The sequence below is a fragment of the Aplidium turbinatum genome, chromosome 1 (assembly GCF_918807975.1).
Source record: "Aplidium turbinatum chromosome 1, kaAplTurb1.1, whole genome shotgun sequence".
Taxonomy (NCBI): Eukaryota; Metazoa; Chordata; class Ascidiacea; order Aplousobranchia; family Polyclinidae; genus Aplidium; species Aplidium turbinatum.
Window position 1 is genome coordinate 60,224,913 of NC_137472.1, and position 18,433 is coordinate 60,243,345.

Sequence of the window (18,433 nt, forward strand, 5' to 3'; positions counted from 1 at the left end):
TTTTTTTTTTTTATCTGGGTACGAGTTGCATTTAAAATGTCTTTGCCCCAATGGTGCAATCGGGGAGAGGGAGAGAGGAAGAGGGCAATTGTTAATAAATATTTGAATTAGAATTTTCGATCTTTTTTACAGCATCATTTGACAAAGTTTTACTATATACTTAGGCTGAAAGTACTCTCTAATTGCGCAAATTTATTGTATATTAGTCAAAATATTTTGGGGAGGGCATCCAGACCTATTGTGGATGCTCTACTTTCAATGACTCATTGCCGGGCTCACTTTTATCATTATTTGACTTCCCTTCCCAAAGTTTTGAGCTGGCTACGCCACTGCCCGTAGATTATAATGTGAGGGTTACGTTGTCTTGCATAAAAAAATGTTATGATTTAAATTTTTACGAATAGCAACGTTAAAAGAATTCAATAGCCTACATAACTACAACTTGTTGCCATTTTATTCAAGTACTGTAAAGTGATTTTGAACGTAAGTGCAGGAAGCTTTTTGTGAAGTTGTTTTGCGTTTTTAAAGTTCCTTGAAAACGTGTTCTTTTTTTAGAAATTATTTAATCTGAAGTAATTTCAACAGAATATCCAAACAATCAATTTTCATGGCACAAACTTTCATCTAAATTTCTTCTTGGTTAGGCTATTATATTTTCTGGGAAATACTACGCAGAAAATTCTCGGAAAAGCTGCAGACCACAACTCGTGCTGATTGTGAACAAAGTTGCCAAACTTGCAGTTTTTTTCTGAAAGATGAAATTCGCATTTTTTGAAGCATGTGCGTAGTTTTTTTTTAAATTACAAGTTGGCTGTATTTTTTGTTCTAATTTTGATAAAACATGAAATTATTTTCTCTTTTCTTTCAAATGATTTAGCTTTTTAATTTTATTCTACTGTTTGTCGCTACAATTAGGCTACATTTTAAAATGAAACTTATTTGGCAATTCTGCACAAAAGATCCCGCGCAAATCAGCAGACGACAGTTATTTTGTTTTTAGTCGTTGAAAAAAAGCATGAAACAAATGGTTTGTTACAGCTTTCAATTCAGTCATCATTTTGCTTATTTTTGCATCATTTTTCACCAGAGAAATGCTTTAAAGTGTGTTTCTGTCTATGTCTTCTAAGTGTGGAACCAAAACATCAGCTTAGATAAGTTACAGCAAGAAATGACTGATTGGGAAATTTTCTTGATTAAGTTATAAAGTTGCTTAGAAGATTCATCGAAAATAAAAAATAAAATTTCATTTCAATTTGCAAGCTTTGGTTAGTTTCATGTTTTAACAAAAGTTTATTTTTTAACTGCAAAGTTAGCCTAAGACTGCTCAGGTTATTTTTCAAATACAAATAAGAACATTGACTCAAACTTGAAAGTTTTGTTCAAAGACTGTGGCTATTTTTCAAATGCAGTGATGCCAGATAAATACTTCTGTTCGAAAACTTCAAAGACATTGACAATAAAACCTTGCAATTTGGAAAATTCTGAAGTCTTGGGCAGAAAGAACAATTTTAATCTTTGCTCTAACCCCAATCTTATTTTCAACTCTGGCAACAGTTGCCACGAAAAAATGCTTTTTGATTGTCACCATGGCAAATAGCCACTTCTTGTTCAAAATAATTGTTTGTATTTTGTTTCCAAGGTAAATAAATTAAAGTTTTATTCTTAAGTAAACAACTTGGATTCAATGTTTGATTATTTTGTGGTTAGAACCAAACTGTGGTTTTAGATTACAACATGGTTAGCCGAACTAATATTGATTGGTGATATTCCTGCATTATCAGGTCGCCATGATGATCACTCCATCATCGCCATCAGCAGAATCTTGAGGGAAGGCAACAACGAGGATGTGACCGTAGCCGCAGGACGTCATTTTGATGGAGGGAAGATAAAGATGAATGCCTCCGACACTCAGAATGACATCCATGCGTTGACGTCATTCCTCAAATCGATGCCAGGGCGGATTGGATTACTTGATCTGGAAGGATGCCGAATGAATTCCAACCAATTCCGTCCATGGAAGGGGGCGATCAAATCGATGCCTGGATCCGTAAGTCATGTTTAACTTTTATAACCAACGTTTAATGTCATTGAACCATAATTGCAATAATATCAGTTGTTACGTTGATTCAACGTTACTTTAGATCAGTGGTTCTCAACCGGGGTGCCGCGGCACCCTGGGGTGCCAATTGCAATGCTCAAGGGTGCCGTGAAATATTGCAATAGTGCGGCCCATTCTTTATTTTTACTTTAAATCGGAATTTATTTACGGAATTTATTTATTTCTATCCGAGTTTCAGTGCGTATTAACTTTCGCATCTCGTAGTTATTACCGGCTCCTTTCTGGAAAGTTCGCTCAGTGGGGAAGTCGCTTGGCTGCCGGTAAGCCTTTGTTTTCTCGCCCAGGAAAAACAGCGTGAAAGAGATTTTGACTCGCTGCTGTTCTTTCTGTAAAAACGTTTGTAGCGCATCATTATTGCCAGGCTTTATGATTTTATTTTGCGTATTAAGGCGAACAAAGTCAAATTGCTGTGATGGATTATCCGATTGTGTGACCCAGCAAAATTACAAAATTGCACGGTTGTTTGCGAACCATTGTAAACCGATTGTTGGGTCAATTGAAGGATTTGTATTGTCAGCAAAAAGGCAAAATAGTGATATTATAACAACACACTGTTTTTGTTATCGCGAAGTTCTTGTCGGAAAAACATTAGGGTCAAACCAAAAAAAAAAATTGTTAAACAAAGTTATCAAAATGGTCAACTACATCAAAAGTAGACCACTTAAATCACTCCTATTTGTCAAGCTTTGTAAGGAAATGGGAGCAAACTATGCTAATCATCTGTTGCATACCGAAGTAAGATGGTCGTCGCAAGGAAAAGCATTGTCACGAGTAGGCTATATCAGTTGAAGGATGAAATGCTCTCTTTTTTCAGCCTTGAAAAGCAAGAGGAATGTTGTGAATTGCTTTGCGATTATAATTAGGTCTCCAAACTAGCGTATTTAGTAGATAACTTCGACCATTTAAAATAGTGAATGTCAAAATGCAAGGCAAAAATGAAACTCTCGTAACTTTAATCGATAAAATGAAAGCACTGAGAGAAAAACTGCAAATGTGGTCCTTAAAAGTGGAGAACAGAAACTTTGACATGCTTTCACATTTATCTGAAGTGAAGAACAAAGAAGTTGTCCCACTAATAAGTAACTCAGCACCTAAAATCATTAGAAGAAAAAATTTGGAAACATTTTTCCAACTTGTCCACGGAAAATTACGCATGGGTAAGAAATCCATTTTTAGTGGACTCTCATATTGTTTTGAATCTTAAAGAAGAAGAATTAATTGACATTCGTAACGATGGAAATTTTAAGCTTATGCACAAGGACCTGCCTCTCGCGAGTTCTGGATAAAAACTCAAAATGAATATCCTTACGTTGGAAAGAAAGCTATTGTGCTTTTTCTACAGTTTTCCACGTCATACCTACGTGAGAGTGGGTTTTCCGTGTAAACGAACATAAAAATAAAAAAAACTGAAACGACTGCTTGTAATGGAGGAAGAAATGCTCGTGGCTTTATCAAAAGTGCCCCCATATATTAAGGGACTTTGTGCAAAAAGTCAAGCCCAAATTTCACACTGACTTTTGAATAAATACATCTATTTACGCTCAATATAGCCTACTGCAAAACTGATTCTGTGTTATTTCATACAGTTATTAGAAATACAGAAACCTCATCAAATTGATTCAGTTTTGCCAGGTTGCCGCAAACTATTTATCTCTTTGATAGGGTGCCGCAAACTTTTATCTCTTTGATAGGGTGCCGCAAGGTCATAAAGATTGGGAACCACTGCTTTAGATTGTTTTATCATGCGAATCCAAATCAGTTTCCAATTCTTAATTTTAATTGCTTAAATTTTGTTAAACTTTTACAAATAAATAAAACGTCACATACAGCAACATTATTTAATTGTTGTATCATAATTATGTGTGTTTAGATTGTTCGGATAAATCTCCATCTCAACTATCTATCTGTTGATGACGTCATCGAGGTAATGAGCAAAGTTGAGGAGGAAGTTGCATTGGGGCTTTGCCTCGAAGATGGTCCTGGTGGGGTGAGAATTCCGAACACGATAGAACGATTCATGTTGAGGGAAGCTCTGGATAGGTTGGACAATAAGGTGAGAGTTACGTTGCATCAACGTTATCTAACATAACATCTAGAGTCCATTACGTTGCATGAATATTATCTAACGTAACATCTAGAGTACATTACGTCGTATCAACGTTATCTAAAGCAACATTTAGAGTACATTGCGTTGTATCAATGTTATCTAGCATAACATCTAGAGTACATTACGTCGTATCAACGTTATCTAAAGCAACATCTAGAGTACATTACGTTGCATCAACGTTGTGGAAACTTCTTTAATTTGATTATTTGCTTTGTTTTTTTACAGAAGTTGAAGATCGATGTGACATGAAGCCATCATCTCTTAGCCGTGATGATGATATGATCGTCCACAAGGATCAAGATGTTTGAAAGATTTTGTTATTTATTTTATTCATGTTGTTTAATGCTATTCGTTCTTTGTTTATTACATGACGAACCACAAAGTGTCAACGATAAACGACGTTGTATCAAAGCAAACTTCAACGTTGACGATAATGAAGTTGTTGCCATGAAAGTGTTGGGGGTCACCTCTCTTCAACGGCATCTAGTGTTGCAAATTGATAAAAATATTTTTTGTTAAAAAAAATTGCTTGTGTACAGTGTTGCCAGGTGAGTCAATTGTAAGATGTTGCCAGATTAATCAAACACGTTGATCTGATATTCCTATATATTTTATTTTTTCACAGAACTACTGTATTACATTGTAAATATGTCTTTTCAAAATATCTAAGTCAAAAATATCAAGATATAATGGATAGTATAAAGCTTCAATTTCTGTGTAAATATTTGTAATGTTATATCTTAATGCTTTAAGCTTACTAAAGATTTGTTAAGAACGTATTGAACTTTGCATCTTATTCCAAGTGCTTTTAAAACAAATACCAATTTAGTTCTACCCAGTCATTTGATTCAATCGCCATCACACTACAACACTGTATTAAAAACTACCGTTTGTGTTATTTCGCAATTGAGGCCATCAGCACTGATGAATTTCAGACTGAAAAATGAAGGTTTTGCAATACTTCCTTGGATGTAACGCTTTTCAAAAGCTTAACCTACTAACTAGAAAACAAGAAGTTTTGCGTTAGAAGTGCAACCAATCCTTTCTTTCAAATTGCATCATAAAAACATCATTAAAACAATATATCTTGCTATAACAAGCGAATGAAGACAACCACAGACGTACTGTTTAGGTTTTCGAAAGGAGATAGGGCAGCACCATGCTTGCTACGGAAAGCTAATACGTACATTAGTGAACTTGTTGTACCAACATAAGATACTGCCTACTTGTAATCGATTGAATTCGTGTTACTATGTTACATGCTTCCTTGCAAGCTTCAACTAAGGTATTTCTGTCGTAGCTCAGTACGTCTATTTCATAAATAGGTCCCTTGAAATGCGTCACTTTGTTCTACTTAGTAGGTAAGCATACCAAGTGAGTATAAAATTCTACACAACTCGATGTTAAGTTTGTTAAAATACTGTAAACAACACTTGATTACGACATACCTTTCACTTCACAATCAAACATTTGGAAAATCAAAGTCTCAAGAAAAACCTTACTGTCAATAAAGTTGACACTTCTCAACTGCTTTTGATGACATGTACAAACTTGTTTGAGTCTTGTCAGCATATCACAGCTACCAATTTTCCTATTTTTGACTAAATGCTCAAACGCCTCAGTATTTTTTTACGTTGAATTTATGACAGTATGTCTGTAACTTTTATGGTAAGCTACATTCACAACACCAAACAGCACCAATGTCGTTAATATAGTCGTTTTGCATCCCATTGTGTGCTTATTTTCCCGACTTATTTTCCCGAAAGAGTCTGGGCGTTATATGCGCAATCTCTGCAACAATCTTGTCCTCACAATTTGACGTGATCTCATTCACTCGTATGATGACGCGCGAGTTATGCTCAAAGCGAGAGTTCTTGAACCTTCTTTCCAAAACTGATGCGATACATGTTACCCTGAAACGACAAGTAGCAACAAAAAAATAGACAGTAATCTAAAGCACATCCGGGTGGAAAAATAATAAACCGTTTCCCTGGAACATACTGAAACTCTACAAAGCCACTGTCAATGTATTTCAACCTGCAAAATAGGTAGCAAACTACCACATCGTCAGGTTAGTGTAGCCCAGGGCTACTCAACTAGCGGACCGCAGTCCGAATTCGGACCTTCTAAGTATTGATAATGGACTTCCGGTTTCTGGAAAAATAACCTCATTGCAGCGTTTCAGGGCCTCTTTAAATATATTTTTACAGGAAGAAATTTTTCTTTGATTAAGCTAGTAGCTGAGGGGATTTGCTCTCCAGACTGCCAACACTTTGTCAAAAATCCAAATCGAGTTACCTTTTTTCCTAAAAAATGTGTTTTGGAGCTGGTACTGATAGTTCAACTTATGTGGTTGTGTGTGAAATTATTTATTCACCAAACCACTGAAAATGTTTAATTTGTCAAACTGGACCATTGTTAACATTAGTTGAGTATGCCTGGTCTAACACTTTTGCAGCGAAATGAAAAGAAGTTCTGCCAACTGTAAAAAAAAAAAACTACAACAAAGCTTGTTTCGAAGAGAAAATCGTTGGCATGTGCACTTTTACAATAAGAAGGATGACAACTTTAACTTTCACACACAAGGTAAACATTAAAAATATAGAAAAAATGCATATCATATCAGTTTCACATTTCAAACGTATCATGATAAAATCAAATATCTATGCGTTATTTGACACAAAAACAGAGACCATCAAAATTATTAAGCTAACATTTTGAGGGTTGCTTTCGACAACATGTTTGTAAATGACGCATCGTCTGTAGCAATTCCTGCGTTCGTTATGTAATTGTCACAGGGAACGCTTGACTGGATTGCATCGGTATAGACACGGGTTTGGAACTGAATCGTCGATAATTTAGCTTTGCTTGTATTTGTGCAATGCTTCGACCTTTTGTTTCTGGGATAAACATGACGTAGTAGACAAATAAGACTATACTGCATCCAATCCATGGGGTGAATGAATATGCGCCAAGAACCTGTTATCATGTTAAACATAAATGACATCAATTTGACTTTACTTCAAACTATTCTTTCAAGAGCTGATGTGTCAAGTATTTATTAATTACAGCTCAATTATAAGCTCAAACTGTGAGTATCGGACATCGGAAGAAAAGGAATATCCAAGATACATTTCCTTTTCGACATTTGGCATCATTTTCAATTAACTATACGCTTAAAACACTTGCACTGCATCAGTTGCTCACTTGTGCTGCATCCGTTGCTCAACGCCTTCAAATTCGTACAATGTAATATCACATAACAAAAGGTTTAAATTTTTGTTCCATGCAAAGATAAATATTTACACAATTTTTTACTAAATTATTTATTCATTTGCTTAATTATTTAGTCACAGCTTTTGAATTAAAAAAAAAAAGATTTCTGTCAATTTTATCTAAAATGAAGTTGCTACTTTGAAAACGTCTGTTGTAACTACGCAAAAACCAAACATATACCCGATTACTAGAGAAAGATAATAAAATGAAAATTTGGTTACACATGTTCAATTTTTCCTATCTTTATTTTGTTATTTAACGTAGCAATTAACTTATTAAACGTAATATCAATAAATACTTTACCTCCATGTATGGAGCAATAAATCCAACAAACCAGCCCAAAATCCAATTACACACAATAACACAACCTAGATAGTGGATAGTGGACCTGGTCGGTTCTATGGTTATTATTGCTGGAAGAGATGTTGCTGCAAGAAAAGTGCCACCAGAGTAGCTGTAAATAACAGCATCGTTAAGACATAAAACAAAACAATAAGTACTTACTCAAAGATTTTTTTGCAAGCCAAAGTTTAAAGCAGGTGGGCCCAAACCCACGAGGCCCACGTGGTTCCCCCATGCCTGCCATTAACTAAGCTTTCATTGTAGGGTTTTAATACAACAGAGAAAGAAAGCGTTCACCAGATATTTACACATATCAATGAGTTCAAACGATATCATCTATATAGCTACTGCTAGGTGAAAATAGAAGCTGAAACTATAATGTCATTGGATTACTTGCAAAGAGATTCACTGCGATAAAAAGTTTATTTACTAAAGATACTCTTCGCAATAAATTGTGACATTACAATATGAGTGCTTATTGCCAAGAAAAACAGTCAAAGTAGAGCAATTTAAAGCAAATCTAGTGGCTACTCTACTAAAAACTTTAAAATGCTGCTGCTTAAATTAAATAAAAATGTGAAATGTTTCAAAGTTGCAGTATGAATCAAACGCAAGTAAAAAAAATAACATTCTCACAATATCAAGAATATGCCTATTGCAATAACAGCAACGTATGGCAAGGCAGCAGGAGCTAAGTCAACCGTTGCTTGGGATGAGACAAAGAGAACCAGAGATATTATACCCACAGAGTGTGATACTAGAAGTATTTTTCTTCCACCAAATCTTTCAACAAGCTTCACCTGCAAATGCAGCAATGTCTTCTTTAGAAAAAAATTAAAGCTCACTGATAAAAATTATGAAGATAATGATTTGAAATACTTAATGTAAAATGTTATTCAAGTGTAAATTTAAAACCTATATGATATTGAAAGTGGTAATATGCATCATGTATTCGTCATGTACGTACATATTGCATACAGCATTATCGCTTCACCTTCAGGAATGTATAGCATCGTTTGTATTTGGTACATACCTTTACATCTCAGAAATGCTATTATCAAAGAAATAAAAAAAAAATTCTCTAGCAATAAGATAAAACTCGTTACCTACTCCGAAAATTGACGCAATAAAACGAACACCAAATAGTCCAACCGTCACATTGGTAACTTGATCATTTGGTATACCAGCAATCCTGAATATTCTATCGGAGTACAGGAGGATTGGAGTCACTCCGTTTAACTGAATGTTTGCATATAGGCAGCAAACATTAATGAACTGCATTCTAAAAGCGCATAAAACCACATTAACAAAATACAATTTTTTCTATCTTGCATAGAAATCTCCGAAGAAAGACGTAAATTAGGATCGATACTGCTCAATGGAGAGCCAATTGACTTACAGCTATCTATAAATACTTTCTTCGTTTTTATAAGCTGATGATCAGCACTCATCACAGTCGTTTATCAGTTTTGCATCAATACAACTTTTATTACATTTTGAACTGAACAGTGTTTAAGCACAAAAAATAAATTTTACTTACTCAAAGTACTGTAGTGATAGCAAAAATAAAACTAGTAGTCTACCTGTATTGCTTCTTTTTGAAAACTTCGCTCAGCAGAACTGCTTTTTTTCCTTTTATTTCTTCGAGTATATTTTCGTATTCCCTTTCCAACGCCGCCTTTCAATAAGTTAAAAACTTTGGTCATTCTTCAATATCATGGGTGAAAACATGTTATGTACAACGATCTTTCATTGGATTAATTTGTCTTAAAACTAGGCTGAAGGCAAACCAGTTTTCAACTTTTTGACACAAAATAGAAAGGTCGTCTTAAAGAAATTCTCAGCTTGCCTCTATAAACGCATCATGTGGAAACTATTGTTGGATGAAGTCTTATAATGTCTGTTGTATAAACATAACTACAAACTTCGTCAGTGACGTAAATTCAAATAAAAGGACGTCACTTTTTCCTACCAAATTAACCCAATTTCATTAAAAAAGGACGCAACAGCTCAGGGCAGGTCTATAAAGAGAAATACAATGACGTTTTATAGCTGGCAAAATGTCTAACGCAATTATGTATCATGTAACCACCCACAAAAATGCAAAATTTTCAGCAAAATGGAAATTTTCAGAAGCTGTGAGGAAGCTGAAGGAATAGTTCAAATGACGCCAACTTTTTTTCTTAGGTTAATTAAGTATATTTAAACAATATTGTATCTACCCAAACTAAAAATATTTAAAAAAAAAATTGCGTTTTTGACCCCATTTTTCGATTTTTGGGCCCCATGAGGAGGCTGAAGACAATTTGTTACGAATCTCAAATTTTGTCATGAGCGTTTTCTCACTCATTGGCACCATTTCCCCACTACCCCGAGAGAATTAAAAAAAAAAGTTCAAAAACGAGCCACCCTACTGCTGAATAACGTTTACATTTCTAAGTTAAGCATTGATCAATAGACTGCTGTCTGAAAAGAATTAAGTTAAACATAGCTTCAAAAAATTAATTCATTTATATGACATTTTTTTATTTAAGAAACCAAACCTTTGAACCTTCAAAGGACATTGCACCAGTTCGTTGGAAAGTACAGTTTGAAAATCACGGTAATACACAAATAAAGCACAACCAACCAATTTTTTAATTTCGTAATTTATCAATCATGCTGCAAACTCGGAAACTTTCACGGACCCCCGAAATCGCTTCGTTAACCTCTTCGGGTTCTCGGACCCCCGGTTGAGAACTACTGGTGTACACAATGATAACGGGTGATGTGATCTTTTCTTACACAAAACTGCAATAGCAAAGTTTTCCACAACTCAGCAATCAATCTTACAGATGTAAAGCAATAAAAATAGTCTTCAATACTAAATAATGTAAACATGGTTTAAAATAAACCAAAAAAATTTTTTTTGTAAAGTTTACCGTCAGTGCAGCAGTCATTCCTTCATGTAGCCTAATTAACGTACAAACTTTGAATTCATCTTACCTGTGACCCAATGCGTAGCTTTTTTAAAAGTGCCATGGTCTTGTCCTTGTCATCTTGTCTAGCCGTGTAAAAAGGTGTCTTGGGAATTTTCCAGCTTATCAGAATGTAAAATAGATTTAGTAGAGATCTCAAAACAATTGCTAGTGGCCACAATTCCTCAGTTCCCAAAACCTAAATATCAGACAAACTTTACAAACTACAAAAATTCAAACTAAATAATAACAAATGTAGTTGAGTAGGCCTATAGCAATTGAATTTAAGTTGATTACATTCACGATCATTAAACTGTAGCTTATAGATTGATTGAGATACTTTCAAAACGCTGAGTTACAATTTTTGAGTTATGCAGTCAATACAATTAGATTAGGCTACATGATAAAGGATTCTTTTTAAGTATTAAACTGTTGAAACTAACAGTCTCAAGCCTGACGATATTAGAACATTTAGAAATGGTTATAAAACGACGCGGAAATGAGAAATTGTTGATTGTAGTTCTTCGGTCAATATTCGTGTATTTGCAATGTTCTGCAGATTACTAAAAAATTAAACATGGATTCTGAAATGCTTGCATATAACTATTTTCATTTTCACCCCGAAATTCATTTATGCGGCAAAAACTGTAACTCATGTTTTTTTAACCCTTTAATGCCCGGACGAACTTCTACAAACGAAAAAAAAATTTTGTTTGTTTTTTAGTGACATTTGTGACCCAATAAATCCATTTTTATCAAAAATTTTATTTTTTGTGTTTTAAATAAAAAATTAAAAAATGTTGCCAAATGGCTACATTGGGCATACAGAGTGCGCAAATATGAAAATTCTTAGATACAAATTATCCTGTAAATTCGATCGCTGAAGGTCCAAAACCGAAGTAGAAATGTTATATGCATTTTACAAAGAGTAACCAGAAAACTAAAATGGCTTTAAGATTCTTTGGCAGGCTATTTGCTATTTATATTATATTCCTCCGGAGGAATTTGCTGACATTTCGATTACAGATGCTCTATCAAGGGATTCATTCTGATTGTCATAGCCTTCCTCTTCTCTTTTCTTCATATTTGTGTTATCATTGAAGTGCATGTAACAGCGTTTCAAATCTGTTGCGTGGCATGCAGTCAGCTATTAGAGAGTATCTCGTTCGTCTTTCCCAGTAGGCTACATCCTTTTCAAAGGCATCTTTACAATACTGATGTGTAGGAGGAGCACTCCTATAAACTTTTTCATTTCAGCAATAGATGTAACCCAGACACGTCCGTTTTTTTGATGAGCGTAAAGTTTTGATTCACGGACAATATTTCCAAACAGCTCGTCATCAAAAATCTCTAAAAAATACTCCAAAGGGGTTTCATATTCAGATAGAGTATACCCTTGATCCTCCCACTGAACATCCAAACTGGGTTTAAATACCTCCTTCTTCCACGTATGCTGGCGTTTTGTGGTTTTACTGGTTGAGCGTTTTGTCGGTTGAACCTCTTTCACACTTTCCTCAACCACTTCAACTTGTAGCTGTCTTGTAGCAGAAGGCGCCGAAGATAACCTTGATGAAGAAGTAAGCATTCCGCATCTTCACCGGACTCATCCTCTTACTCTGAAATGTCACCAGCGGGCACAACTATCCCAATATCTCATTCAACACCAAATCTACATTATTTTCATCAATTGTAGATAATTCAGGCGGGGTTACAGTAAAGTACGTATCTGCATACAAAGTAAAAAAAATTCAGAAATTTATTCTATTCCATGGAATTTGGACTCTCTTTATGCCCAATGTAGCCATTTGGCTACATCAAAACTTCGGCTAACATAACTAAGATTAAAAACATTAACTTGAAAATTAAAGTATGTAGGCTAGTTATTTGTTGATAAAACTTCGTGAAAAAACACAAAAGTGGAATCATTTCTTCAAATAAATACATCTGCAGTGCTCTGAAGCTGCCTCATTTTCTGACTATTTCAACTTTTCAATGGTCACCTCATCACCATGCTTTCTTCGGAAGGGAATTGTGGGTAATTAGTGTTTCCAAAAAATTTCTTTGCTATTATTGTCTTCACAAGAGATAGAATGGTGGATTAAACCATAACAAGGAAACATATTTGCTTTTAAAAAAGTTACAGAGGCCCCTCAATTAAGGTGTGCCAATTTGATCGGTGTGCTTGTTTGATCAAACGTTTTAAATTATTTGAAATAAGGAGTGAAATACAAGATTTGAAACCTACCTTTGGATGTGTAAAAATGGCCCCGATTAAAATTCCGAAACCGATGCACAATGATGACGTACACAACCAGAAGCTTTGTCTATCTCGTGTACTCACTTCAATGATAAGAATTGGACCAATAACTATAATTTATGATAACACGCAAGCTGAGATGTCGTTGTGAAATACTGTAGAGTTACTATAGCTAGATACTAGAAATGCCACACGAAATCAAGAACTTCCTTTTTGGAATGTGAAACCAGGAAATTTTGATTTTTGGTTTTCAAAAATGCAAATAGTTGATATTTCAAACACTAGAAAAAACTGATGGATCAAAGGACAAATTAAATCTTCTACTAAAACTTATAGCTATTAAAATATATTGATAGTTTATAATTTTAATTGTAATGTAGAAGTAAAAAATTAGAAACACAAGCATTACAATCTACGCTACATCATTAAAAATTCTATTCTAACCTTATATAGTCTAATGTTCCATTTTTGCTCATAAAGTATTTCTACCATATACATACACGTCTTTATCCAACTTGTAAATAAAAGAGAAAAAACTAGATTGAACTCTAGATCTATTGGTCTAGAGTTGTTTGGCAAAACAACTACTATAGCAACAAGATATGTTGCTAATTTTGCTTCATAACCTTCGAACCCCAATACATATCTATTGATGGTACATTTGAATGCGCGCATTGTCAAAATCATCATTTTTACAGTATAATTTAAATTTAATCGTTTGGACGAAGAATCACGGTCAAGAGAACAAACTCGTTTTTTGATTCAACATGTTTCAAAATATACATGACAAAATAGAGAACAATGTTATTACCAAACCCAATTCCATTGCTAAGACCAATCACAATACGCCCAATGATAACCGCTTCATATGATGACGTCAATTTTCCAACCAATGCAAAGATAAAAGTCCCAATCACTAAACAACTGTTGCATAATTGAAATACATTTTTTCTGCTGATATACATCAGCAGTCTTCCAACAGATATGCTGCCAATAGCTGCTCCTATTGTGATGGAAGATGACGATATTGACAATAAAGCAATCCATGTAGAAGAAGGCAACGTTTCGTTGTAGCGATTCTGTTTTTAAAAATTAGAAAAAACAACAAATTAAAAAGAAACGCTGTAAACAGACCTTACCTTTAGTATGTGGACTACAATGTACTAAAGCTGGAAACCTTCTCATTTTGAAATGCTGAAGTACTCTCAGTGTTGAACAATTTGTTGCAATGAAATTATCCATAAAGTTAATCTCAAACCAGACACAGTAATCTTTATCCATGCATCCAAAGTCAGAAGAATGTTTTTGTCAGTGCTTGCTTGACTATTTTAACTCAAAATAACATTTGATCAGCCAGGAGCAGCGTAAGACCATTTAGTCACCAGACCGCTGTACAAATTTTTATAGCACATTCATAGCCCACTTTTGCTTTCAAAGTAATCCCAAGTTTCGATTTGTTTGTGAACGACAGCAAGGGTTTTGAAACCTTTTTTTGCAGATCTTTGTTGTGATTAATAATCGAGATTTGCAATATTTCGATTTAGAGGTAAAAATTGTTTGATTTATTCATTGAAACTACTGTAAGCAAATTTTACATTGTTGATATCTATTGGGTTCTGAGACACAAAATAGTCCATACAATACTACAATAATTTATAGGAATGGTTTAATGTACTTCGACCGCAGCGTTTCTCGGCAGCCGATTGTAGCAAGAATTGACAGCGATAGACACCGTGTTTAAACCCTTTAAGCCGTACTTACAACGTGTTGCCATGGCCACCTGGAGATGCGGCCTGATTTGTCACATTTTGTAGATTTTGATTACAGCTACTGCTAGTGTTTGACTGACATTTTCTGAGATTTTTTTTTACTTTTTGTTGTTTCTTTATGATATAAAAGCTGTTTGTTGCCTTAGGGAAGCAGTAGCAAATGAGAAAAAGTAAGTTGAAAAACACGAATCAGACTGTTATTGAAAAATTAACAGTCTGACTAAAATCTTCGAAATCAAATTTCCTTGTTTTTCAACATGTGAGGATGTTAAAACCTATTGTGTCATCTGGGGAAAACAGTAAAAAAAGCGAAAAAATATAATTTTTAGAAAAATTTATCTAAATATTCGCCTAAAGTTAGCAAAATCTGGAAATTTCTGCAAAATGTGACAAATCAGGCCGTATCTTTAGGTAGCCATGGTGTTGCATATTACTGAAAAATTGCTTAAAAAAACATTTAACAACACACTATTTAAATTGTACGTAGGTGTCGCTAAAGGGTAATATATTGTTTTAACTCGAGTTGAAATATTTAATGAGTGATACAATTTTTATTACAACTTTTTGTTAGCAAGACATGAAGGTAGTATCAATCCAGGTATATCTAAAACAGAGGAATGTAAAAGCTCGCAGCAACTGCCTTTTTCACAGCAATAGAAGGGCGGTAGTTGAGGTAGTTTTTTTTTAATTACAGAAAGTTGTGTAATGCTTCTGATACAATCAACTGCTGCTGATACAGTCAGTCCTGAAATGGTTGAACTGCAAAAATGCTGAACCATCTGCTAAAATGTAGCGTACTGGACTCAAGCTTAATAGCAAAGTCAGTGCTAAACAAACTTAAGCATTAAAAATGTAGACACAAGCGAAATCCAATCTATTGAAAATTTAAGCATGTTTGCAAAGCTCTTTTTCGAAGCCAATTTGCTGGTGGTTTTTCAGACCTTCAGTATGATTCTAAGTTGTGAATAAGGCAATCGTATCTTGCTAAGTAAAAAGCCCCAGACCATAAACGGTTGAGCTTTGCAGTCATGTGCAAACACAGTTGGAGCTAAAAAAGCCCTTCTATTGTCAGACGCAGTAACAGCTTTCGCATCCTTCTGTTTTACATCCCTCATGTATCAATCTTAATAAAAACAATACTATAAATATTATGTTTGTGATTTTTTGTCATAATGCTATACAGTAATTATTACCTGATAAGTCTCATTAAACATTGCTTGAAACACTGGGGCGAGTGGGTTGAGAGCAACAAACTGGAAACCCAATCCAGGCATGCACATGACGGTAGCCACCAATATGCACACTGAAAAGTTTGAATTTTCCTGTGAACAAAAATGTACAGACTCAGCATAACTGATAACAAAAATAATTATTAAAATGAAATTTTCACATTATGAAATAATGGCAAGCAAATGGCTAATAAAGAACAATGGGCTTATATAACTTGGAGGGTGTTAATTTATTGAACCTTGCGAAAAACAGACATCAAAAGATCAAAGAGTTGCAAGATATGAATTTGGAGAAATAAGGAGAAGTCAACTGAGAAAAAAGCGAGGTAAATACAGTAACCCAAAACGAAAAAAATATGTCACTTTACATTTCATGCAACGTTTGTAGACGTTAAATCAATTTAAACAGACATATTAGGTAGAGGTAAGAAAAGACACAAAACCTATAAAACCCTCCAGATAAAATGAAGTAGGATAAAGACAAAACGCCAATATATAGTGAAAGACCAAGTAGCAATAGAAGTATGATAATAAAAAAAGTGAAATAAATTATTGACGAGAAAGTGTAGACAGAAGCAAAAACAACTGACAGTTTTTTTTTATTTCGTTGTTAAATTTTCAGAGTATCTGCTTAGACGATATATATGGCGAAGGTTATTAGTTATTACAGCTTGTGCAGAAATAAATTGCTATGCACTATGTACAGTAGTGCAGCATCCGGTTAAGTAAATTCCTGTGTGTTGCAAACAGCATTTGCTCTTGCTTAGCAAGTCTTCGATTTGCTTGGTCGTGATCATTTAACAATATTAATAATCCACCACTCCACCAGTTATTTATCTAGATCCGGTTAAATCTCAAAATGAAATCTTTTTGCTGTTTCTAGGCTATTGCTATTTCTGGAATCTACGTGTAATTTTACAGTTCTATAGTTTCGACACTAATTTTTTCCATAATGCTGTAATACAAGAGTAATTCAGAATGAAAATCATTACCGTTTGTGTCATCTTTGAAGAAATCTTTAGACGACAAATGAAGAAAATATTTCAATGTTTAGGCATTTACTATTTCTTAATCATATACAATATGAATATACCTAATTGAAAATATGTTTATCTAACTCTGGAAACAATTAGCCTTGCTGTGTATGAGAACGTTTAAAGAATAAAGTAGAAAGTTGGTTCATAATGCAGTAGCCTACTGGTACTAAATTTTTTTCAAAACATTGCAGGTATCTGCAATCTTCGTCTTTCTTATGCTGATGGTTAAACAGCTTACATACAATTTTGCTTGTAGTGCTTCTAAATATTGTCATTTTCTACCTTTCTGTATGCAGATTCCTTACAAATGAACGCCATAAATCATTAGAAGTGCAGTAAATATCTCACAGCTCTAGTTTATTAGTTGATTTGTCGTCACACTGAGTGCCGTGTCAAGTGGGACATATTTTATTTCTATTTTTGTTGTTGCAATACGTCCACGAAATTAATCTCAAACCAGACACAGCAATCTTTATCCATGCATCGAAATACAGAAGAATGTTTTTGTCAGTGCTTGCTTGACTATTTTTACTCAAAATACCAAGTGTTTGTTCGGGTTGTATCGGTTTTCATTTGTCTTGACCCTCATAGTCTTGTTGCTTTCGTTGTAACCATTGTGATTTTTCAAAATATATCCATCTAAGCTAATGCTAAACCTTTTTTCGTGACAAATGTGGCAACACTAAACAGCCAAATCATCGACTGAGACAAGTAGCCTACTTCTAATTCTAACTCATCGGAACAACAAAAGTAAGCAATTTCTTTTATATATTTAAAGCAACACCGCATGGCCAACTTTGCAAATACTTTTGAGGATGAATAAGATTGGTTTCATTCCTTCCCTCTTGACTTAAAACCCTGTAATTGCACGGTTTCGTCAATAAAAAACATGAAAAGAAACGGCGACTAATGCTTGTCATTAGAATTTAAAAAAAAAAAACACCATCGTTCTTGCAGCTCTAAAAGAAATGGTTACATCGCACAAATATAGCAACTGACATAGACGACCTCTAGCCTATACAAGAGTAGTTAGATTTTTTCGTGTGCAGTAGGCCAAGTTCTGTATTTTATGGCTTATGACGATGATGAAAAGCTTTGGCTGAAAATAATATCAATAGGAGAAGAATCATTTTTCTTTACATTTTTTCTTCAAAAAAAACAAAAAAAAACACACTGTTTCAAAACAATAGACAAATTGCACTCTGAAAAATTATACGCAGCCAAAATATAAACAAGAAATAAAACGTAACAAGAATTGATTTATAGAAATAACGGCTTGTAGGTCTATTTTAGAAAAAAATGATACAAAAAAAGTAAATTTTGCACAAGGTATCACGGAT

At 34.2% G+C, this 18,433-nt stretch overlaps 2 protein-coding genes across 2 annotated transcripts in view; one reads left to right on the forward strand and one right to left on the reverse strand.

Moving 5' to 3' along the window:
- LOC145768036 (uncharacterized) overlaps positions 1–4,490 on the forward strand; it is a 32,528-nt gene extending 28,038 nt beyond the window's left edge. Inside the window, exons 3-5 of the mRNA XM_082579544.1 lie at positions 1,782–2,047; positions 3,990–4,172; positions 4,452–4,490. Of these exons, the coding sequence (XP_082435670.1) occupies positions 1,782–2,047; positions 3,990–4,172; positions 4,452–4,475 (473 nt within the window). The 3' untranslated portion in view covers positions 4,476–4,490. The remainder of the gene's footprint in view (positions 1–1,781; positions 2,048–3,989; positions 4,173–4,451) is intronic.
- Positions 4,491–5,934: 1,444 nt separating this feature from the next.
- LOC145768052 (solute carrier family 2, facilitated glucose transporter member 5-like) lies at positions 5,935–17,174 on the reverse strand. The gene is made up of 10 exons (XM_082579545.1): positions 17,049–17,174; positions 16,021–16,149; positions 13,870–14,137; positions 13,047–13,168; positions 10,830–11,000; positions 9,428–9,522; positions 8,955–9,126; positions 8,481–8,644; positions 7,806–7,956; positions 5,935–7,205 (listed from the first exon to the last, which is right to left on the reverse strand). The coding sequence occupies exons 1-10, from the start codon at positions 17,058–17,060 to the stop codon at positions 7,008–7,010; spliced, it is 1,482 nt and encodes a 493-aa protein (XP_082435671.1). The 5' UTR covers positions 17,061–17,174; the 3' UTR covers positions 5,935–7,007.
- Positions 17,175–18,433: the final 1,259 nt, after the last annotated feature.

Excerpts from the sequence above, each read along its gene's own strand:
- LOC145768052 (XM_082579545.1), bottom strand. Across the intron at positions 8,645-8,954 it reads TTATTGCGTCAATTTTCGGA|GTGAAGCTTGTTGAAAGATT; the intron begins GTAGGTAACGAG and ends CTGCATTTGCAG. Across the intron at positions 7,206-7,805 it reads TTATTGCTCCATACATGGAG|GTTCTTGGCGCATATTCATT; the intron begins GTAAAGTATTTA and ends ACATGATAACAG.